The 25,037-nt window shown below is 40.1% G+C and overlaps 2 protein-coding genes across 2 annotated transcripts in view; one reads left to right on the top strand and one right to left on the bottom strand.

Moving 5' to 3' along the window:
* WDFY4 (WDFY family member 4) overlaps positions 1 to 25,037 on the bottom strand; it is a 121,511-nt gene that overhangs the window by 20,490 nt on the left and 75,984 nt on the right. The window contains exons 46-52 of the mRNA XM_058841908.1: positions 22,689 to 22,774; positions 21,262 to 21,324; positions 7,896 to 7,938; positions 6,997 to 7,116; positions 6,409 to 6,526; positions 5,674 to 5,783; positions 390 to 543 (exon numbers count right to left, since the gene is read on the bottom strand). Of these exons, the coding sequence (XP_058697891.1) occupies positions 390 to 543; positions 5,674 to 5,783; positions 6,409 to 6,526; positions 6,997 to 7,116; positions 7,896 to 7,938; positions 21,262 to 21,324; positions 22,689 to 22,774 (694 nt within the window). The remainder of the gene's footprint in view (positions 1 to 389; positions 544 to 5,673; positions 5,784 to 6,408; positions 6,527 to 6,996; positions 7,117 to 7,895; positions 7,939 to 21,261; positions 21,325 to 22,688; positions 22,775 to 25,037) is intronic.
* On the top strand, positions 17,251 to 18,081 carry LRRC18 (leucine rich repeat containing 18). The gene has a single exon (XM_058841909.1). It carries the CDS (start codon positions 17,251 to 17,253, stop codon positions 18,079 to 18,081), a length of 831 nt encoding a protein of 276 aa, XP_058697892.1.

Here is a 25,037-nt window from a genome sequence, read left to right as displayed (position 1 = left end):
ACCACCTTTCACCATTTAACAATTGGCACATCTCCAAAAGAATAATACATTTTCAATAGTTACAGATGTGATAATACAGGCCAAACTTTCAAAAGCAAGTCAACTAGATTGTTTATATAAAACTCCACTTTTGTGTGACAAAACGTGTAATTCTTTTGCCCAGAAATTAATAGGAACTACTTGCTTCTTCCTGGGCTGGAAACTTGGTTCTTCTGACATAATTCAGTTTTCAGAATCTTGTATTCTTGTAGTGTTACTTGAATAAAAATTGATCTCACTGTTAGAAAGACTCATCCACATAGTCCAGAGACCAACTCTCAACATATGATCTGTATCTGTCCTTTTGGTAGGATGCTGGAAGGAATGCTTATTTCCCTTCTAGAACTCACCAAGTTCAAAGTGATTTGAATTTGTTAGGAACTCTGGCAAATAAAAGAATTCAGGGATGAGCTCCCTAACGTCACTCATGTTGTCCCTTGATGCTGATTCCCACGTGCTCTTGACACTGTGAAACATTCGGTCTGCAACATCAAAACTCCCACCCTGTGAAATGGAGACAGACAAAAAAGACTTCAGTGTGAGTAATCTTAAATTAAAAACATTTTAGCCAATTTTGCAATGCCCCTTATCACATGATTGATAAGGGGATGACTCAAGATCAGATCCATATACTGTGGTCTTGTTAGGAGCTACCTTAGTCCTGATTTGTAGATATCTATGTTGAGAGGCCACAAAGCTTGGAGTCTCAGCAGCCTGCAATAACAGAGGCAAACAGGAGCCATCATGGGAAACTTGAAAATATCCCCATGCCTATTTTTAATGCTTCTGAAAGCAATTATATTATTTAATCCCAGAGTGATTTACAAGCAATGGACCAATTCACTTGTGAAGGACCCAAACAGTTGCGAACAATCGTATGTGCAATTCTCCTGTGAAAAAATTCCTTGGAGAAGGGGAGGTTACCACTCAAGTAACATTAATTAGATCCAGGAAAACAGGAAAGGCTCAGTGCATAGGAGTGTGCAGGGACTCGTCATTCTGTATGGGAAGGAAGGACAGCATACAGAGAGGAGACAAAAAGAATTGCTGGGACCCAAGCTGAACTGGTAAGTAATGAAGGAGATTAAAAACTACCTCAAATCTTAAGAATATTTGAACAAGTTTAGATTAATGAGAGTCCAACACTAGAAAAAAGCAGCCTTAGTATCCCAGGACATCATTCTGAACTAAGGCCTCAAGGAGAAATTAAAATAAAAGTCACTTACTGAATGAAGGATATATGCCTTCTAATGAAACCATTTTTCCTACAGGATTTCCTAATGGGATTTCAGATACTGTATGCATTTGTGAAAATTCAGGTTTACATATGGAACCCTCTATGGAGTAAGGAAGAATTTAATGTTATATAAATTTTTTATAATAATGGAAATAACCAAAGAAAAATCAGTTTTTGGAGATAACCTGAACCACTTTGTCAGAAACACCAAACTATTTTAGAGGAAAGCTGACTTTTTAACTGTATTAAAGTAACTGAACTGAATTGTTTCTCAATACCTAGTTCAGGTGCTGGCAGCAGTGCTCCCAGGCTAATATAGATATTTCTCGTTGGGGTTAATTAATTTGGATTATATGTCATGGGACATAACTCTACAGCCCACTACCAGGGCTCAAGAGAGATTGTCAGAGATAGAATGAGTACCTTTAAATAGGTTGCAGTACAGTGAACATGTATGAATGATTGCTCACCCTCAATCGTTAAAGCTGCTTCCTTAGGCAAAAAGAACAAACCAGTGGGATTGTATAATGAAGACACTAAAACACAGATGAGGTGCAAGAGTCAATCTCTTAAAGATATAAAATGCAGTGAGGTTCTGTCTGTGGCTGACCTCTTGGGAAAACAAAACCTTCAGTTAGATTATTCTCTGCCTGTAAACTGTTGCATGTGCCAGGCGAGGAGGATGCTGTACTTCTCCACAGTAACCATCAGCTGCAGTTTTGACTTGATATCTATTATACAGGTAAACAACATTTAAGCACTCATGATTTGACGATGGGATCCCACTCCCATGGATCAGATGAACCCCAGCAGCAGTTCCCACATGGGTTTCTAACGGTAAGAACCACTTTTGGCTCCCCCTGAGTACTTGCACACTTAGGTTGCAACTCCTTTAGATCTGCTTTACTCTGTCTGGCAACTGCAAGTCAAGAAGTAATTTTTGCCATATCTTTTTTTAGGGAGAAAATTCCTTCATGAATAAGTTATCAGAAGACAGTAGTCAATAAACCCCAAGTGCTGAAGCCCCATTTCTTGCTTGTCTTTTGAGATTGACTCACACCAAAATTTAACATATATTCCAGATGGAAAGATCCACCCCTCTTTCCCTTAAGGGGAATTCTGGTCAGGCTTCTGGTCCAACCTCATCTCTAAATGACAGCATAGTTCTGCTTTAGCTCCTTGTCCTTCTTCCTTATACCAGTGACAATTGTGAAGCCTTCCCATACCCATTCAAGGGACAGAGTGAAAAAGTGGCTAATCACATGAGCAAGCCTATCTGGAGTTAATCTGATGCACAAGGTCATCTTGCTCTTGATCATTATTAGGCAGGGACCCTTGGAGTCAAATTCAAATTGAAATTAAAACAGAGTAGAAGGAGGACTATAAATAAATCAACAGCTAACAAGTATCTCATTGAAGCATATTAAAGGGCTTTGTATATTTAATCTGCACACAGTGTGCTGTGTCTGGTGGTGATTGATGCTTTTTCATCTTTTTTTGCAGCTTTTATGAGAGCTGGTGGTAATCTCCTGAGAAACAATATGATTTGTAATAAAAAGATTACCTGTATTAAATAAAAATAATATATACATAGGAAATGCTGTTAGCGCGACAAATCTGGTTAAAGATATTACCACCACGAAAAAATGTGATTTTTTCCCTGGCTGTCTAATTCATTTTAGGGAAAAGTAATATCTTTAAAACTTAAGCCTGTATTATTTATAAAGGAAGCAATAACTGATTTTCCCATTTCCTATATTAATAAATTTATTTGCATATATTTATATCAGAATTAATGAGTTTTCTCTCTCTATGAATGCAAAAACTGCACTGAAAGGGAAAAAGAGAATCAAGAATTGCTTTATGCTTTTAGATTGCAAGACAATGAACTCTTACGACTTTTCTACAGCTGGATACAGTAGGTCTCTGTTTTCCTTCCTTTCAGTAGAGGCCTTACTGTCAGCAAAAATACTGGAAAAAGATGCTTTTTAAAACTACAGTCCAGCAGGGTAAATACAAAGCAAGTAGGCAAAATGATCTCTAGAGAGAAGTCAGAACTTCACAAATTTGTAACACTAAGTCACCTTGGTGGTGCTCTAGACCCAAAGACCTCAGTGTTTCTAAGAGTTGCTTATGAAGTAAAGACTTACTACATTAGATGCTGAGAAATTGTTACCTGCTTATAGTGCTTAAATGACTGCTTAAGAGTCAGTAACACCATGAAGAGTAAAGACCCTGCTCTCTATAAGTACTTTTGAGAGGGAGATGTCAGGAAAAGTCAACCTGATTACTTAAATGCAAGAGTGGTATAAGAATAAAACGTAATAAAGAAGCTGAGTTGATCAAAAGCAAATCTCAGTAGAAGGCAGGGAGTCCTAGAATACCTTTCCCAGAAAGACACTAAACATGGAAACTTTTACTGCTCTTTTTGTGGTGCTGAGACCAATTCTTGAAAAGAATCCCAGGAGGTACTTGACCAAAATAAGGGGAAGGTAGCAACCAATACGTATTTGATAAGCTAATTTTTCCTCCATTCTGGTACAATATGCACAGCACATACAAACTTTTATCAGAATCAGATTTCAATACACTTTAAAAAAAGTGAAGTAAGGTTTCTCCTGTACAGTCCCATTACTGAAGGCAATGCTCCCCCACTGCTTCCTTCTGTGGTCAGGCGCAAATTGACTGCTTGACCTGAGAGACAGGATGTATGCCAACATCAATTTTTTACAGAGAGTGCACCCAAGTTGTTGCATGTCCTTGTCATGTATTCAGACTATCCATTTGGAGATATAAATGTAGCTTTTTCACTTTTTAAGATGCTGAGAAGCTTTCACAGCTCCCAAAGGCAGCAGCACTCTTCAAAGAGCTTAAGTATGGGAATTCTTTTTTTGCAGCCTGGCACTGACTTGATCAAAGAGTTCTCAGATCTGCTGTTTTCCTAACAGCATTTCACAGTTAGCAATTCCTTAGCTACCACAGGAGCAGTCACCTGGGGGAAATGACAATGATGGGCTCAGCTGAACATGCACCAACATAAAAGCAAAAGAATAAGAACAGAAGGAGTTTAACAGTTAGGGAGTTTAACCCTAACCCAGAAAATTTTTGCGTGTTTCAGATATCAGTAGCCTTTGAAGATAACTATCCTCACAAAACTGCTGGTTACCTGCGACTCACACAAACACAGTCACAAAGCATTCACTCAGACTGCAAACTCATTATGCATGAAAAGTGTGCCAGGGAGATCCAGCGGCCTTTGTTGTTTACAAGAAATAACTGCTCCACAGTCATTCATGACTGCAGCTAACATATGGCTCACAGAGTGTGATGGCAACCATTGCCTCAGGTGGTTCACTAACCCATCAACTACTGCTGGTAACAGCCGATATCACAGGGCTTATTACTTAATTAACACAGCACTTTATTTGTATTACTTTACTGAAAAAACCCAAATCACAACAGCAAAGCACTCGGAAAGCTGCAGGAGACACGGCCATCCCTCACTATGCATAATGCAGTCTCCAAGTGTGAAATATTCTGGCCAAGCTATCTTCCTGTATTTCTCCACAAGAATAGGTAGATTTCAGCAAGATACTCCTTAAAAAAATACATCTTGGAGGATCTGTCCTTCTGGTAGACCTTGTTATAACACAACACATTACAGAAAAGAGTGTAACAACTCTCTGCTACAGCCCAAGTGTATTTGCTTGAGCATTCCCAACTGCCTGCTGAAAGGGGCAATCAGGAAATTTGGTACCCTTTTATGCTGGGCAGATGGGAAAGGTACACACAATGTTCCATTTCCTTAACTTCAATTCCATGGTGACAGCCAGCTTGGCACTGTATAAACAGTAACAAGTTCAGAACAAGACTATACAAAACATTCCTTCTGGAGCATTGGATGTAATCTCATCCCACTTCTTCAGGAAATGAATCCCATGATCCATATCATTTCACATCTACCAGAACCTGTATGTCCTCACCTGGTCCAGGAACGCTCTTTATGCCACCACAGCAAACTCCAAGTACTTGCCAGTAGCCACATGACTGTACTTGGGCTTAGAAGACCTGCCATCATATAGAATATCATACCAAGTCTCATCTGCCCCAAAGTCAGAAGCTTATGGCCAGACAGGCAATAAAACATTATCTATTTGTTTACATGCCTCAGCTCTCACAAAACTAAATAATCCTTCTCCCTGGAATCAACCATGGTTCCCTTAAGACGTTTTCACTGTATTCAACGCTCATGGCATAAATGTTGCCCCACGCAGGCCCCAAGGCCACATATAGAGTACATCAAATGTCAGAACTAATACCCCTTCATTACACAGCCACAGTAATGTACCACATGGTTCATAACAAGGTGTAGGAGGGACTTTATCTTGCCCCCTTACCTGCAGAGAACAGAAGGTCTGGGTAAATGGCTCCATTCGGACCAGGTAAGATGCCACTATAATTGCTGATGAGTAGTGAGTACAGTAATGGCACTGGGCTGACAGGTCTCCTGGAAATTGCACACAAATCAGATTCCAGTACAAAATACCACAATTTCAAGCCCATAGCATCCAGTTACCACAAAACAACTAAATAGGCAACAGGTATTTGAAGCAGATTTGTTTGAAGACCAGTGAGCTGCAGCACACCTTGCACTGAATGTGCACAGTAACTACTGAACTATGTTCATTTTTTCCCTTCCACATTTCATTTTCTGAAGAATAAGGACTTAAAGGTCTTGATCTCCCGAGGTCAACAGCCTCAAAATTCTGTTTCCTTTTCTTAAGGTAGCAGCTAGTTAACCTGTGTGCAGCAGTCTTCTACGTGTAGCTTAGCTAACAAATAAGACCAATGTGTGCAGCTTTGCTAACACCACAGTCTTTTACAGGGAACATTGCTTCTTGCTGTAGCTTTTTTTTCCTGTTCAAGGGAAGAGAACAGAATGTAGCAGTACAAGGCACATAAGGCAGTACCTGCAGGAGACATTTCTCTTTGAATTATCAGTCAGTTCGTATACAGCAGTGAGAGAGGCTCTCCATGACATGGAGTTTCCCTTAGCCACAGCTCTGGAAAGTTTTTGGGTGATCTGAGCAGACTCAAGCCTCTGTTGTCTATTAGCCTCCTTAAACACTCACCCTCACTTTTTTCCACTTCATTGAAGCGCTGGATGAACTTTTGTTTCCTCTCCACAGTCTGTGCTCCCATGGGCTTTGACAGGTCCCGAAATGTATGAGGATTAGTGAGGTTTAGAGTCTGAAAAGAAACTCAGCAGAGATGGGGATTTTAAGATCTTAGACATCATAACTATGACAGTGACAGTGGGAGGTGGGAAGGCTGTGTTGGAAGTTTCGCTCATACAAGAAGATCACATGATTACCCTCCTCTGGAACTTCACACAGGACCTGGCAGGTTGGCAAATTGCTCTCAAGGCTTTTCTGTCCAAAACTCCTCCTCTGCGTTCACGGAAATCTGTCCATACCTATCTGCTGAGCTGATGCAGCATGTCCTTAACTAGGTCTGTATTAAACGGATGTTCATCCACAAAACATGATTCTCAGTGTGCTAGAAGATAAAGCTAACCTATATGGAACCAGTACAGTTCAAACTAACTAGTTCAAATTTTCAACCCTGTGTCTAGACCCTTCTGCTTCAATGGCATAATTCACTAGTCTTTTGTGCAGTTGCTAACATAGAAAGCAGGGAATTCTGTAGCTAACACTGACCTCAGAGTGGTAGTCAGCAAGGACCCATGGAAACACAGGATACTGCATGTAATCATTGTAGCTGCGGCCAGCCAGAGTGTTCAGGTACATGAGGTAATCAAAGTTGCTGATCTCCCTCTTCTGCAGGGAAAGGAAACAAGCATTAAAATCTCCAGACTCTGACCCTAAAAAGACATGCAAAAGCACCCTCACAGGCTTCTGGTTCCCAGGTCCACCAGGACAAGAATTACATAAATAGTGAAATCAATCATCCTTTGCCATTCCAATCAACACAATACCTCTTATACAACAATCCACTCAGCAGAACCTGCCTTCATTCCATCTCTTCATCAGACAGGCCACTTGCATTTGTCCATAATTACACAGTGCTTTTATGCTGTATTTGCATAACAGAGCATTTTTCCTTGATTTAAAAGAGAACTGAAAGCATGCAGTCTGGATATTGGAAAACCCTGGACAATTGCCTATACAGAAAAGGCTGCACAAAGTGCTAAATATAAGTAAGAAGGTATGGATTTCTTCATTTGTCTTGAGTCACCAAGATCACGGCTATAGAAAAGTAAACATGTCTCCACATCTGTGCATTGATTTAGATGTATTGATCATCTGTGAACAGGTATTCAACTAGGTGGCTCTCCTTGTCTTAATTTAAAAATGTGCAAAAAATCACACCTAATCTGCCAGACAGTAGCACCATATATTTTATAGCAGGAGGAGCAAAATCTCTGCAATAACCAGATGTAAATGCTGTGTTCCTCTTGCCAACAGCCTCACCTCCAAGCAGTGAGAGAAGAGCTTAGGCCTCGAGGTACATATGTACACACACATATACCTGTGTGCAGACATATATGTGTGGTGAAATTCTTTGCTTAATCATGTTTAGCCAAGATTTAGCTTACCTGCCACTTCTGGAGCATTGTCTTTTCCCCACCTGAGTGCTTCCTGTATGGAACAAACATTTGATTGAAACAGCCTACTTCAGAACAATAAGAGAAAGTCAACACATTAACATCTGTGCTCCCTGTTCCCCCTGCTCTCATTGCACAGAAATGAGAGAACACCAACACTAGAAGGCTGAAGTTTCATCATTGACCAAATAATTCCAAAATCAGAGTATCATTGCTTAGGTTAGTGCTGTTCTGAATTAAGCCACACTGCTCAGTCTGTACTCCCAGTCTTATGCCATTGTAGAGCTATAGAGTGCTAATGACACGTACCATTAAGCCTGTCTGCTTCTATTCTGAAGCATTATTCTCAGAAGCTCATGCTTTTCTGAAGCATTCAGAAAATGTTGGCTTACAAACAGAAGTCTCAGTCTCCATATCAAAGACTGTTGCACAAAGTACTTAGAAACTAACATAGCTCTTAAAAAGCACATTGTCATTTTAATATTTTTTAAAGTAATAAATATGTCTTTTCCACTTTTTTTTTGTTCTCAAAATACAATTTGTTACTAAAACTTTAAAATAAAAAACCCAGATCAACTAAAAGCCAGGGAATTCACTTGAAAATAAGACAGTCAAAGGTTCTGAGGAAAGGAAAATTGCATTTCAACTGCACAGAACCAGAACTTGAAGTATTTGAAGACCATGGACTTGCTCTTGTCAATATCTAGAAACCAAACTGAGACAAGTGACAACTGGATTATCATGGTTTAGCCCCTGCTGGTAAATGAACCCAACACAGTCACTTATGCACACTCCCTTCATAGTGATGAAGGAATTGCAGGAGGAAAAGTGAGAAAACTTGTGGGTTAAGATAGTTTAACAGATAAAGCATAGGATGTACACACAAGCAAAACAAAACAAGAATTCACTTGCTACTTCCCGTTGGCAGGCCAGTATTGAGCCATCTCCATGGCTCCATCACATGTAACCATGACTTACGAAAACAAACATCATCACTCAGAATGTCCCTGCCTCTTATTCCCACAGGTTTATATGCTGAGTATGGTACAGTTCGCTGTGGAACACACATTTGGCCATTGGGGATCAGCTGTCCTGGCTGTGTTCCCTCCCAGCTTTCTATGCACCCCAAGCCTCCTCATGGTCCTGGTGGGACAGTTTGAGTGATAGAAAAGGCCTTGACTCTGTGTAAACACTGCTCAACAATAACTAAAACATCCCTGAATTATCAACACTGCTTCCAGCTCAAATCCAAATGCAATTTTCTTCTACAATGAGGAAAATTTACTCTATCCCAACCAAACACAGATTGAAGAAACTTTTCATCTGCCAGAGTAAACAGACTTACTGACATGATACAATACTGGTGTAAGAGCAGCTCTTCCCTTTAAGAGTAAAACAAATCCTAAGGTAATAGCTCAGAGTCAGGACATTTCACTTCAGGAAGTATAAAGAAATCAGTTCAGCACAGATTATAAAACTACTGCAGGAATAACTAGCTACTGTTTTTCACTCCTGTGCCCTGTAATGGATCACACTAGAAATCCCCAAAGCAAGGCTTAAAGTAGCATCAAAGATCTAAATAAAACACCAGAATGGTCTATGATCATTACAATTTTATTGAATTTGCAGTAGTGAATTCCTGTCAACCACCTCTCACGCTTATGAATAATTGTTTTAGTGCCTGTTCAATCCTGGACCAGTTAATAGTGTACATAAAGAAAAAACACAAAAATGGTTTACACATTATTTTATTCCTTGCTTAGAACTCTCCTGAGAGAAAAGTGTGTGTCTGAGAGAAGGATTTCCATAAACATGAAAGCCAGGATGAATTCTAGCATGTGGTCTACAACTCCTAAGCTTTACTTACGTCTCCTGCTAAGCATATGAAACCTAATAATGACAGGCTGTGTTTCTGGAAAACAGTACACACAAAGATGTAGAGTTCATGTCCAGTACAGAAAAATATGATCTTCACTCTTTGTCCACAAAAAGAATAGATTATACCATTTACACAGTGTAAATCAGAAGAAGATCTATTAACTAGTTTTGTTGCACCCCTAGTTTGAGCAACATATGATTCATGAATGTGGGAACTCCAAAGTACAAAAGAGGTAGCATGAACACTTACCCTTTAAAATTAAGTCTTCTCACACTCTATGTACTTTCCACAGAGCTTTGTCCCAGTGGCCTTTGTAAGGCCTCCAAGACACATTTGGAACTCAGAGAGGGTATCTTAAAGGCGTGTAACAGGATCAGGATTCCTGGCATTATCTGAAGTGTCGTTGGATTAGGCAGTTTGGTATAAAGCGATCAAGTTAGGTTCTTCCCTTTCAATAGGGACATACTTGCTCACTAAAACTATCTAGGTTTATTTTGGATTTCTGGCTGAGTTAGAAAGCAGGGGAGAGCATTATAAAATGCTTCACACAGGACTAAACTGGGCCAGTCTTGTGAGGATGTTATGCAAATATACGTATGTTGATTTATGGGTCACCTTGTGACTCCCTAGTGAAACACTTGCCCTGCTTGTCACAAGCCCTGAACAGCTAATAAGACCATACAAGGGTCAAAATTATCCTCTCTGCTGACTTTGGGAGCCACTACATAACTCAAAGAGGTGGCAAGCTCACCATGTCATGAAAATAAACAAGGCTAAATGTAGTCTCTTCCCTGCAAAAGTCATCCTGAGTCTCAGAGGATGTACCCTCTTACTCCCCAGAGATAGGAAATTCTCCATTCTCCTCTGTTGACTCAGGGTCTCAAAACAAGAATTGCCTTACAGGCAGCTCAAGCCTATTTCTACCTTCTCCTTGATAATCAATTAGCATTTTTCCACCCAACACCTCCCTAGACAGCACAGCAAAAGCTCAGTGTAGTTGAAGGTCAGCTATCCAACTGCAGTGAGTTTAAAAATAAATAAATAATCAAAGGCTGGTTTGTAAAAGATACTGAAGTGCTTTATAAATATAAGTAACTAAAGTTCCAGAGGGAGTGAAATGATATGAACTCAAGAGAAGTACCTACAGATCTATCTATATCTTAATTTATAAGGTATTTGTAGGGCACCAGCCATAGCAGAATGTAAACATGATGTGTACTAATGACGATTCACCTTTGGCTACTTTATACGTAAGTGATTTATTAATCCCTCTTCCATTAGCATCAGACTATGATCTCACCCTTATGATAGCCAATGTGCCATTTGCTAGAGACAGGTGGACCTCAACCCACTTGGAGATTCATTGCAGATGAGATAATCTCAAAGGATAAGATTTTTCCCTCACTAAAATTAATACTAAAATTTCAATAAACTTTTAATAGATTCTTAAATTTCATAAAACTGCTTTAATTTTCCTTTTTTTCCCTTCTTTCCTCCAGACTGCAGTCTAAAAAACTGTGCCAAAGCTCTCCTCAACCAACTTTTCTCTAAGAATCTTTGCAATTACCAAAGATATTGTAAGGAAAATCTCCTTTTTGGTAAGCCACAACTTAGGTCCAAGTCACACTATTAACAGAGGAAAGAAGACTTCAAAAGAAATACCAGCTTTCCCTTGTGAAACAATCAAGTCTCTCTCAAACTCAGAAAAGTTTTAGGTTAGATGATATGATTCTAAATGTACAGCATCTTCCTTGTTGGGCTGTATCAGTCTACCTTCTGATTATGCTTAATCTGTGCTAAAGAACCGAGTTGTAATTCAAAATAAAAAATAAAAGCCATATTGAAGTAGGGCTCCTTGAGGCAGGGTGTCTTGAAGGCACTATGGGGGGGAGAAAGGAACCTCCCTCATTTATGGAACACTGCTTGCACCAAGTACATTCACAGTGCTTAAAACAGAGGAAATCATCTCCACTGTGGAGAAGCTGCATACTTCAGGTCATGAAGAAACACATCAAATAAATCGAGTAAATTTTTTTAGGTGAGCAGGGTGCAATCTCCAACCCTGGAATCAGACAAGTACATTAACATGAGCAGCTTCTTTATGCCAATAATATCTTGGACCTATTATCAGCAAGAGAGGCCTCAATGTTGCATCTCCTGTGAATAATATCTAAACAAACCACTCAGCTTCTTTTCTTACATAGTTGGATTTCCTTCAGATATTTTGAAAAAACTGTGATCAGTTACTAAAAGCTTGATAACCTCAGTCATAGAGACAAATTTCAATACATTCACGTGCTCCAGAGGGAAATCATTATACCAAGTGCACTTTTGAAAGGTCACTGATAGATAGGTATTGCAGACAGATGTGACAGATAGATACATATGCACAGATAGATAAATTGCAGCTCATATACTCTCTGCTGCACCACTGAATGAGCTTTCCCTCCTGTGTCCACATCTATCCCATTTGGCATGTGCTAAGGATGGTATCACAGACGTTGTGAGTTTTAACACACACAGACAAGCATCTCTCACTCTGCTACAGGCAAGTAAAATGAATGATGACTAAAATGGACAGGTAAGGCAATGTTAGAACCTGACTAACAGCATCTAATGAGCTCCAGATGCTTTTTCTTTTGGTATTATTTGAAATATAACATTTGCAAGCACTGCATGCCATTCAGTTCTTCCAGTTCAATCTTGCATTCTGGAACCAACCATTATGTCAATGGTCTCCAAGGGTGTAGCACTCCTGTTGCTTAGTAACAGTAACTTGGTAAATTTCATAAGCTGCAGAAGGAGCACTGAAACACAGGACCCTGGAGTTGGGGAAACCCTTTTGCCACTCCTCACTGGCACGCTCACACCAGCCTCTTGAAGAGCTGCCATTTTCCATCAAGGAAGTACGATTCAGAATTCACAGGACTGTGGAAAGGAAACAGTCCTGTGTTTCATGCTCATGGGTTCATTTACAGACTGAAAGACTAATTCATTATTCAAAGAAGAGCAGACAGAGGACAACCGCACAGTAACAGAATGTGAATGCTCAGCCCATGCTACTGAGAAAAACAAAGCAGCTTGTGACATCTGCACCTCACCCTCTGAGCCTTCTGAGCTACTTAGCTGGTAAGATCATATGCAGGGGGGCAGCCTGGCAGAATTGTTAAGATGAAACAATTTTTTTGCTTATTCTTGGTGGGCCTTGGCTTTGCAAGTGATTTTGCACTGTGTGGTAGTACAGCAGCCCTGAAGTCATCTAGAAAAGCAAGAATATTAAGAAAGGAAGCTTTTCTCAAACTATTTACTCATGGTGGAATTTAGTCTAAACCTGCCTGTCAGCAAGAGACTGCATTTAAGACAGTCAATGAATTAATCTCTTCTGCAACAGATCATATCCAACAAGAAGAAATGATAACAGTCTTGTAAGCAAGGAAGTGGAACTGCTTGGCTCCATGCAAAATCATTTGCTGTACAAATGCTGATTTTAAGCTCTGCATGCAAGTATTTCACAATAGATGAAAGTATCACATATTAAAAAATTCCATGGGTGAATTAGCACATGTCACAGCCTTCCTGCCACCAGAGAGGTGCAGGGATGTGAAACTCGTCTGGGCATGCCAGGCCTGCTCTACAGCATTAAGAATTCCAGGAGGAAAGACAGAGGAAATTTCTCACAGAGTAGTTCAGAGATGGGCCCAAGATGGTTCTGTGCAGCTTTGGGTGCAGTGAACTAGGAAGCACCAATCCTAGAAGAAAATAATAGGCAAAACCATGGAAAAGGAGATCCTGAAGCACCAAGCAGTGCTACAGGCAGAAGGCCAGTCCTGCTCCCACCTGGGTTAGGAAAGGAAAAAGAAATGTTCAGGGTCCAAATATGCAGTCTTTTAGGATCAGATCATCTTCTTAGGGCAGGTTTAAGACACAATGGGTCATGAATGACCCCTGTGCAACTGCTTAAGTGCAGATAAGGAATAATCCCCAATCCTTCCTTGACTCAGAGAGACGCTGACAGGTTTAGTAATGATGCTCAGGGTCTGTTCCATCCCTGCAGCTCCCAGCAACACTGAGCACCACAGACAGCATGATGTCCTTGGCACACATTTTCTATTAATTTCTGTATCAGATCAACCTCTAAACTCTGGGCCTGTTAAACACTCCTAAGGCTCTGGGCTTTCAAAATCCATCTAGGCCAAAGACTCTAACAAGTATGGGTAGAAAAGGAAAGGGTTTTCTAGTCAAGATCCATTTTAGTGAGCCCACATCACAGAAACACAGCAACCTCCACCCCAGGAAAAGGCTTGCCAACAACTCAGTGAGTGAACCTGGCAGTGGGGTGCGAGTTTAGAGAAAACAGGTGGAAAGTCTCATCATAATTTCTTAGGTGGTATGGCAGCACATGTACCTCTCCCTCTGCCATTCAAGGAGATGCACTGTGAGTGTGAGATTGAACAGGCATAATTAGCATTTAAGCAAGGAGGACTTCTGTGATTCCTGAATATTTAATATCAGTGGCTACAGAACTGGGGCCCTCTTACACAGAGCCAAAGACATGGCTAAGTAAGTTCTATTGTCCCCAGCTATAGCCCTCTAAAACACTGATAATTTACAAGCATGCAGAGGCAGGAGAGCTATTCATCCTCTCCAAGTTGTCAAGCACACTAAAATGTTTCTGCAGTCTTCTAGTATTAATTCCTATTTTTGGAATTGCAAATAATATTTGTCTAAGTTTGAAATGTAGCTCCAACTTTTAACCAAACTAAATAGCACTTAGAGTGAGCACTCCCTAGGGATTTGATCAGTGTATCTGAGAGGTTCACAGTTGTATTTAAAAAAAAAAATTGACTAAAGAAGGCCATGTGAAGAAACTCCTTGGAGTCTGGACATTATGTGGTGTATCATACAAAGAGATCTGTCTTGAGAAAAATCACACTGATCTGTTTGTTTGGACTTCTCAAAAATCTGAAAGGTCCAGGTTCGAGCAGCTTAAAAAGAAAAACTGAGAAATACCCAAACCCCGCAGGCTGAACTGCAGCATTTGTCCTGCCAAGTCTCCAGCACTCAACCTTGTACGCCAGGCTCCCTCTAGTGCTGCCAGGCACACACAGCGCAGAGGGACCCCGGCACCGGGAACCAGTTACCGGGACAATGGCACAACTGAATGACTCTGCCTCGATGGTTTTTTTTGGTTTTTTTTTTTCTTCAATAGGAAAAAAAACTATTTTGACTTAATGTTTCCCTCTTTAGATGAAAAGTAATAGACAAAATTATAGGAATTGTATACAATGTTTTCTGAGTTTTAAACATGTTTCAAGAAAGCATTTTAAAAGAAATTATGATTTTGAAATTAGGAAAAAAATACAAATTTTTCCTTGAGTCTACAATTAATTTTTAAAGGCATACTTGGTTGAGAATCTTCACTTATCATAAAGCACTGAACGTCTTGGTCAATTCATCCAACACAAAATTCAAACAAAGAAAAACTTGTACCCAAAGGTCACCTGGTTCATGTCAATTACAGGAAGCAGAAATTCTCTTTCCATTCTTCCAACACATAAGAAAGCTCCCCTATAGATCTTTTTCTGAAGCATGGTAGTCACCCTACCTCTGTGCACCAGAAAGGACTCAGTGTATCCTGCACCAGCAGTAGGGCCCCGGCATTACCATCACTGCTCAACTTTATCTTCACAAAATTGCCAACAAGAATATTGCATAAAATCCTTAAAATGAGTGAGCTGTGATTACAAAATCCTGCTGTTTTGATCTCCAGGACTTTCTATACACTCCTAGGGAAATTATTTACACTAACATCAACAAAGGTGGAAAGAGTACTTATTTACACTGCAGAGTACTTTGCTTCAGTTACCAGTCAACATATAGTTACCAAGTCTATAGCTACAATAGCATTAACATTGCCCCTTGGTAGTATGGTTCTGTAGGTACTCATGAGAGACAGAAACATGGGAGTGACACACAAACATTTAACTGTGTTTAAATATTTTCATATAAAACAATAAAAACCCTATTTTGGAACACACCCTCAGGGCAACACTGAATCTACTGCACTGCTTCCAGTATTTTCTGAAGCATCTGCCTCATTATAGAGCTCTTGGGAGAGTGGGTGGTAGCTGGGTTAATGCTTTTGCATGATTTTGGGCTATGGCATGTAATTGAAAAGAAGCTGAAATGCCTTAGTTATAGCTTGAGTTTCCCCTTCATGTATTCACACATGATTAATGAGGAGCCAAAAAGCCCGAAGGGTTTGTAGTGAAGTCTTTCTAATAGGGACATGTATTGTCGACAAATCCATATTTTGTCCTAAACAATCATTCATCAAAGCTGCAATTTGACTCTTCAAAATTAAATGCCAGAGCACCCAGACCTGAGATTATTCAGCTGTAACCTGTGCTCCTCTCTAAATTCTCACTGGGAAGAATATTGTCATCCATTTCCAGGGAATCAGCCTATTTCCTTTGCCTCTAACCATAATTAGCAGCCGTATTTGATGACCTTTGATTAGAAAGTTTGCCAAACCTGAGAGTGAGTGGACTGTACTCTTACAGGCCTTGCTTGCAGGAAGTATGTAACACATGCTGAACATCAATATGAAACCAAAGTCTGACTACTACACCTACGTGGATTTTTCTGATGACAGGGCACCTTTGCAGTGGGAGACCCTCTATCCCACAGTATGAAAAAAATAATAAGGTTAGGGTATCCAGAGGAGGAGACACTTAGCAAGGCCTGATTTAACATGGCATTAAGCAGCACTGAGACCAATTCCTGTTGCAGTTTGCCTTGTATGTGATGTTTGAATTGCAAAACTCAAAGACTCCAAGTCTGGGAGCCCACCATGTTCCTGAGACCTGGTCAAAACAAAATTCTTAATAGTTTCCTTTAAACATTTAATCTTTCAATAACACCCAGAGCTCAAATCTCAAATCCATTACACAGGACATTTAACCAACCTGTTAGCAAATGCCAGGCCTGTAAAGATACTGTTGATCTGGTAGAATGAGACAATTTTGGATAGCTTCTTTTAATGCAGTCTCTAATTAATGGGTTGAGACCCATAATATATTTTTCTCCAGTCCTCAGCTAGCTGATAGGTAATAACATATTTCATCTGGTCTCATTATATCCCAAGTTCAAATGACTGTTTAGGAATGAAAGATAGTAAATGTCTCCCACTTGTAATTTCACCCTGTTATGTAATATAGATGTTACATTGCAACAAAATAATATTGTAAATTATTAGAATTTCACCTGCTGAAAATACTTGCAGGAAGAATTTTCAGATTTGCAGATGAAAAGTTTTGACCTAAAAAAACCCAATAATCTTCTGAAAAGTCTAGTAGTAATATTAACATATATAACCTGTGATTAACAGCCATGGCTTTCAAAGGCTTTATTAGAGTTATCACATTTTATCCACAGAGTCTGGTGTGCCTGTCTGTCAGCAGAGAGATGCCCAAGGGAAAAGGTCCACAAGGGAAAAGGATCACCTTGAAAGTGGCCAAAAATGCAGTCCGGGTACTTTTTAATGGAAGGCGCCGTCTTGAGTTAGGCAAAATGGGCATTGCCACCTTCCCCAAGTGCATTCTGGAACTGGCTGATGTGGAGGAACTTGATTTGAGCAGAAACTTGTTAAGAAAGATTCCAAACACCATTGAGAAGTTCCAGAATCTGATGTGGCTGGATCTGCACAGTAATCAGATTGATGAGCTGCCCGCAGCAATAGGCACACTTCAGAACCTTACTTTCCTGAATTTATGCAACAACAAGTTGACCACAAAAGGTCTACCACAAGAGTTGACGCTTCTCAGGAACCTGCGTACTCTCAACCTTGGCTTGAACTGCCTTGAGACTATTCCCACCACTCTTGGGTCCCTGAGGGAACTTATTGAGCTAGGTCTCTTTGACAACTCCTTGACCATCATCCCTAAGAGTGTGAAAAAGCTCCCCAAGCTTGAGAGACTGAATGTAAAAAGAAACCCTTTACCAGAATTTGCGGAGGAAGAAAAGCCAATTGACACCGTTAAACGCATAGAATCACTTTACCTAATTGAAAAGAAAGACCTGTGTGGTTCCTGCCTAGAGACGTGTCAGGGTGAGAGGGACGAGCTGCACAAGTTAGAGGACATGGCACCCGGCCCCTCAGATAAGCCAAGTTTCCCTTCACTCAGTACACCAAATTCCACTGCAAGGGATAACCAAGAAGAATGGAGAATAAAAGAAGAAGACGACAATGACAATCCTGGAAATATACCAGGGAACTCTGCAGACCATGTTCCATGAAGTCCAGCCCAAGCTAATAAAAAGCTGACCTCCCTCCTCATCCGTTTTCCAGCAGTTCTACTTCTTTAAAGATCAGCTTCATTTTAGAAGCATTTAGAAGCAGATCTCTGTGGTCTCTAAAATGAAAACCAGAACAACTAAACCAGATGTGTATTTGCAAAAGGCTATTTACATCTGGACCTGTCCCTACAACTTCTTCATGTTTGGGCTTTTTGGGGTCTTTTGTGTGTGCAGTGTCCATTGAAGGGATCTTTTAAAAAACCAGGTTTTTCTAGTAAATCGATTCCCACCACTAAGCTCCAAATATTATTTCTGTTCATTTTCATAGGGTAAGACACACTTGAACTAGTCTCAGTAAATAACATTTGGAGGAAAAGGAAAAGACCTGGGAACCTTTTGCTGCTGGTGGCTGCCACCAAGATCTCAGAGTCTCAAATAGGCACCGTCAGTGTAGGAACTATGAGCCTGTTCCAATTCAGCAAACACAAGTGTTATGCTCAGGAGTAACTAAGCAGTACAAACACAACACTTAGAGATAGACAACCAGTGATCCTGGTTGCAATCAAGGGGACAGATTCTGCAGGTTCTTTGAGATTTTGGGTGCTATACCTAGGTGCAGCAATCTCCAAGTTGCACAACACAATCAGCACAACTGTCCATACCCACAGTGTTTTGTCAGCCTCTGAGTCTCTCTCCAAGGAAGATGGAGAAGAGGTAGGGAGTCAACTGATCTGAAGGAACCATAGACTTAAGGCTGTCAGAAAAACTTGTTAGGGCGAGCAGAAGTGCTGTTGCACCATGGGAGTTCTTATGTTAGTAAGAGTTATTTCATATAAGGTAATGTTTCAAGTTCTTGTTAATGGCTGGTTAGCTATGTTTTACATGTATGGTTATGTTTCCAGTTCTCTTTTATGATTGGACCCCTACCCACCAATATATATTCCCTATATATTGTTACATTTGCCCTGCTTCCGGGTCTTCGGGGTTTATTCTTTACTGCGTGCGGTTTCCGCTTTTGTTGTTTTGCTTATTGAAGCCTTTTTCTTTTTGAATAACCTCATTGTTCCCACCCCTATTTTATTTTGCCAATAAAAACAATCAAAAAATCCAGTCCTGGGGTCATATGTGCTGAGCACAACAGGGTAGGGAAAATATTTCTTTTTAAGGGTCCCACGCTAATCACTTAAGCAGTGACTAAAGTGATTAAGAGAAGAAAAGTCACTGTCCTCCATGACCCAAGAGTCAGCTTCTGAGTTGATGAAGTCAGGCCTGGTATCCCTACAGCACTTTTAGCTTTCTATTGACATGTACATATGCACATGTGCACCTGAGCACAAACATTCTCTCGCTGAAACCACATCCTTAGGGCAAAGAGTGCTGATATCCTGCAAACAGCAATATACAGGTACAAGCAATGAGCAGATTATAAGAGCACTCAAGCATGACAGGGGAAGGACTCACAGTAACCATAATAACCTATGGTGACAGCAAACATTTAAGTATATTTGACTGAAAAATAAAGTGCCGGGAGGACTTTATTTTTTAAATTACTACATTAGAGCCTGGGAGTCAGAACTCTAGTGTATTTCCTATGGACTAGGTGCAAAAACTGATAAGGGATTTCCCATAAATTCTATTGCCTCAATGTCATATGATGCACCAAACCAGTAATTTCTTCTTTCCATGTGCTATTTTCCATAATTGTGCAATTATCAATAGTGTGTCTGGGCAAAGAATTTAGTCTGGCCTGCCTCCTTGTCTCAGGTATGTCAGGGAAAGCTGGAAAGCTGTGGAAGTTGGCCATTGTCCCCCTGGATGGGGAAGGAGCCCCCAGTGCTGCTTTTGAAATTTTATAACTCTGAAACAGCTCCACAATTCAAAAAAGGGAAAAGTAAACTCAAGTCCTCAGTCCCTTAGTTCTAACTGGTAAAGGGAAGCACACCTACTGAGGAATTTTCTCTAGCTTTCCACTTTAACACAACTTTTCTGGCTTCAGGACCTGGGCAGTGATTATAATAATGTTACATTTATTTTATTTCAATTTATGTTCTAACATGGTCCAGTCAAAACTATGCCAAAGGCCCTTCATGTTCTCAGAGTAAGTTGTGTTGCACGGGGGCTTCTCTCAGACAGTGGAGAAAAGCTGAAGGCAGAGCCTTACTGGGATACAGGACAAGCTGCTCTAGACCTAAGCATGCAGCCTGTCTCAAATTCTGGGATTAACCACGAGTCAAATGTTTCTTCCAATAACCACCAGCCCAGTTAATGTCCAAGTTTCTTGATACTCTAACGCATCTTCTCTCAAGACATTCACACTTCAAGCTCCCAGCAAGCAGGGGAAAGGAAATCCTAGAGTGAGTTACTGTTTACACAGAACAGATACCACACTCCACACCCAGCCATCACCTTCTGGCATAGATTAGGCTCTAGCAGGAGCTGGTTCTATACTGCACGGATGCTTTTAGCCAGTTGATGACTAGAGCTCAGGGGTGAAAATGCTCACTTACTAGATAGGTAATGATCTGCAACAGGTAGACTAAAAATTAAAATGGGTATAGCTCACACAGGCTACAACAACTCAGGGGCAATGTGCACCTCAGGTCTCAACAGAATCCCAGTCTCAGTAATCATTTCAGAGGACTTCAGTTAGGCACTTAAGGCTGTGTTCCGCAGATATCCAAATCAAGAAAAGTCACAGTAACTCATGGCATGCATGAAACATTCTCTCAAGCACCTCCCAGTGGGAGAAAACCTTTTTCATGCAACGGTAAATCTCAGGGACAAGTTAGAATCTCCATTGTGCAGCTAATACAACATGCTAAAACATCCATGTGTACATCACTGTCTACCCTAAGCATGCAATGAAGAGGTCGTTATGCAAAAGCATTATGGATTAGCTCTGTCCTCACTGTCTCTTCCCACAGTAACCATCCGTGTAGAGATTACCAATACAGTGATATTAAGGAGGTAAAAATTAACCATCTATGCAGAGCCAGCTTTTTGAAACTCATCTTCATAACGTCAGGAAGTATGCTAGAATGCTCTTTGAAGTTCTGGCAACATCTTTGAATCTTTAAAAGGAGGGATACAAATAGTTATGTTTCTATAGGCTTTTTTTAAGGCGCTGCTTATTCACATAATTGCACATATTACAGTTATCCAATGTTTCCTATGTTTTACCTTATATTTAGGGATTCTTCTGTTATTCCCTTCGACTTCAAAGCAGGTTGGAAAGAGCAAAATCTATAGGAGATATGAAAGGTCACATTATAGTAATGCACAGTTATGCAAATGGTTATTAGTACACATTACATATCTATGTAACTGCTACGTTCTCCCAACTTTCTTCAGGAAGCCACAGCGCTGCCCTGAGACTCTAACCTAGGACAAAGCTGGAAGAAAACAGTCAAAAGCACACATCTAATATTAAGGAGCTGCTATGGGCTGGATAAATGCAATTTCTTTCCCCAACAGGACCTTGAATTTACATACAGGGTTATGGACATTTTGGTTTAAGGTGCTATAAAACTCACGAGAGTAAGAACCCATTGAGACATTTATTTAGTAAGAATGGCAGAAAGAGCACCAAACCTTGTCTCAACCATTCATATTTACATTTGCTGTGAGTTTATGATACCAGATAAACTATACCTTTGAAATATTTAGTTTTGGCCAACCTTCAGTTGAGGATCAGCCTTGTCTTAACTGTCTTTGAAAGATTCCCCCAAGAGATACTTATCAGAACTCAAAGACAGCAAAGACAAGGGCTGACTCTGGGGCAGATCCTGGTGATAAGTAGCCACACTATGCAGCCTGTTTGGAAAGGAAGAACAGATAAATCTGCACTGACTTTTTAGTACAATACTACAATAGGGATTTTTCAGAGATTTCAGGAGCAGAAGGAATTGCTATGATTGTTTAGAAATTAACAGTACCAATGCTCAGTTTGGGCTGCAGAATTTAGTACAGGAAGCAGTAGTACTGAAGTGGATTTTCCTGTGTAAAAGCCAGTGAATGCAATCCTGATATAATGGCTAGAACTGCAGTACACAAAAACACGCAAGAAAACTAAGTGCAAAGGAATCACTTCACAGTCTTACATTCAAGTTCCATTAAACAAGATGAGCACATAAGGAGAGTATTTTTTTTTTAAATGACCTTTTAAAAGTTAACTCTACAAAGTCAGAGAAACAAAAATACATTACTCCTAAAGAATCTAGTGATACTATGAGGGTTGGAAGAAAGCAGGAAGAAACCTTCTTTCACCCAGGACCGTGAGGTGAGGTGGACGTGGCCTTCATCTCAGTGGGAAGAAGGAAAACAGATACAGTCAAAATTTCCTGGGGTGCAGGAACACCACTGGGTGCTAGAAAAGTCCTACACATTAGATTCCTTGATAAGTCAGTGACTATATAATGCTCCAAAGAGTTCACAGGTCAGCACAAGGAAAACTTCACAGCTAAACTGTAACCCATTAAAGCCTAAGGAAAAAATGTAAAATAAAGCTCCTGCAGCCCACCACAGAAACCTGGCACCAGGATAAATAAGGGTGGTATACCAGGAGTACCACCAGGAGCATTCCCATGTTATTGTGAGCTAGTCATTACCTTTTAAATATCTTATTTCGGTCACTGTCATGGAAGACAAGAAATCTGGAGTAACCATTTTTGAAGAATATTTCCAAGGCGATCTCCTGGAAAGGTAAATAATTTACAGGGTAAGGATCTGCAGAGCAAAGCCTAGTGCTGCAAAGTGTCCATCATGGCCTGTCTTCAGGGCTTTAAAAATAACAAATCTTGACTTTTTTGACAAATGTGCACAACTAAAGCAAAATATGTTTAATATTCTAAATTTCTTCAAGTGTAGGGGTGGTCCTACTCAGTGACTATGAGGTCAAACACTTCTTTGAAGCAAAACCAAACTTCAGATATTGGTTCCATCATTCACCCTTTTCTGCTGCTTCTGAAACAATTTCACTGTGAAATCTTAGTGTGATTAAGAAGAAAGTAGTAGTATTAAGTTCCAACTAGGTGATAAAGACAACACAAAGAGGGGATTATAAATAAGAGTTTCTTTTAGAAAGCAACCATACTGCTTTCTAAATTATGACAGAGCTCAACAGAACTGCCACATAATTTCTCCTGACTAGAAGCACCAAAGGAGGAAGGGGAGTTACTGACATTTCAAACCAAAATTTTGAGGAATTAAAGTTGAAAGAAAACTTCACTCCCTTTTCCCTCTCCCCAGAACGTCTCCATGCATTGTTTTGCTGGGCATTTGAATACAATCCTATTATTTACTTAGTGAGAGGCCCTTTTCCCCCCAAGTCATTCAAGTAAAACTATAAATAACATGTAGTGTCTAGGAACCCAGACATGAGTTTCAGTCAAATGTGGCAGGTGCAATACAAACCTAGAGAAACACTCTGATGGCAGGTGGCCCGTACATGATTCACAGACAAAATATAAAGCAGAAAGGTAATATGAGAGCAGCTATGACAATTAACAGCTTGCAGCATTTGCTCTGAAGCTCAGCTTTCCAAACAAGGTCTGCTCAAGTGCTGTCATTACAGAATTGGGCCAGTGCTTCGCCCTGTGCATGGACAAGAGTCCAGCTGAGGCACAGTCACTGCCTAAATAGCTGATCTACGTGTCCTGCAGCAAAAGCACAAGGAATCAGCTTTCCTCTTTTTCAAATATTTTCTCAAAGAAGTTTGTAGCATAGAGTCCCAGCACAAGCCTGATACAGATACCTGAGTTTTCAGTTCATTAACTGAACAAAACAACCCTGGAACAACAACAAAAACACCACGGAACAACAATAAAAACCACCAAACCACAAAACCCCTCAAACCAACAAGCTCGGCCTTTGCCCCAGGCCCACTCAAAGACTGTTTCTACTCATCTCCATTTTTCACTTTGGATCACACTAAAAAATTCTATTTTGCATGTTTAAAAAAAATCCATGCTTATACAAATGTGAATATATGAGTAGTTGGAAGTCTTCTGCTGGCAACTTTACTGCTATCCCCAAACAGAAGAGGTGCCAGTTCTGCTCAGGCTGATCACCTTAGTAAGCTTCGTACAGTTACTCGGAACATGACTTATGTTCCTGTACCTGCTTGGTGAGTGACCTAAGCAATGCAATATACTGTATACTGAAGTATCACCTACCAAAATTACCCAGTTTGCATACGTAATTAAATATGAAATAAAACAGGGCTGGCTCCTGGATGATTTTGTAATTCCCTGCTTAATCTCAACCTTCCAAAAATGGATTCAAAACAACAAGTAACTAGTTACAGCTGCTTCAAAACTTCATATTTTGGTCAAATGTGTGAATTACTCCTTAGACTGTACCAAAACCCTCTAAAGCAAGTACAGGCTCTGGTGTTGAAAGAAGCTCTAGTTAAAACTCTTCTGTCATTCTCCTCACAGGTTCACCTAAATGAGACAAAATTGAAAGGGTACCAAGGCCCCTGGTGATGAGTAGTTCCTGGGTATTACAGCTACAGGCACAGAATCCTCTTCTTTGGCTTATAGCTCTTTTATTGAACCACAAGCACAACTTGAAAGTTATTCCAAGAGGCCCAGGGTAAGTGTGTTAGCAACCCATAGTACACTGATGCCATGACTACTGAAGTCTTTTGGGACCTGAATATTAAGGGAAGTCAGCCGCTTAGTGGTATCATCCATAAAAATAAAGAACATTAATTTCAAGTCTAATTTTCAAAAACATTGTGTGAGCAATGTTAGCCCAACAATTAATAAGTCAATCACTCCACTCAGGGTGTTTAAATATTGTGGTGAGTATAGAAAGGAGTTTGTATTAGCACAGGCTAATGAAACAATGATGGGATCAAAAGTGTCCTGATACTCAAGCAAAAAAATATCAGCAGTCTTAGTGAAAATTGAGCAAGTGGTTTTCAGTCACATGTCATTACTGCTGTTTTCCCT

Source organism: Poecile atricapillus, chromosome 6 (assembly GCF_030490865.1).
Source record: "Poecile atricapillus isolate bPoeAtr1 chromosome 6, bPoeAtr1.hap1, whole genome shotgun sequence".
Lineage (NCBI taxonomy): Eukaryota > Metazoa > Chordata > Aves > Passeriformes > Paridae > Poecile > Poecile atricapillus.
Note: the sequence above shows the minus strand (reverse complement) of the source record. Positions and strands in the feature narration are given on the sequence as shown.

Excerpts from the sequence above, each read along its gene's own strand:
- LRRC18 (XM_058841909.1), top strand. The coding sequence starts at position 17,251 with ATGCCCAAGGGAAAAGGTCCACAAGGGAAAAGGATCACCTTGAAAGTG.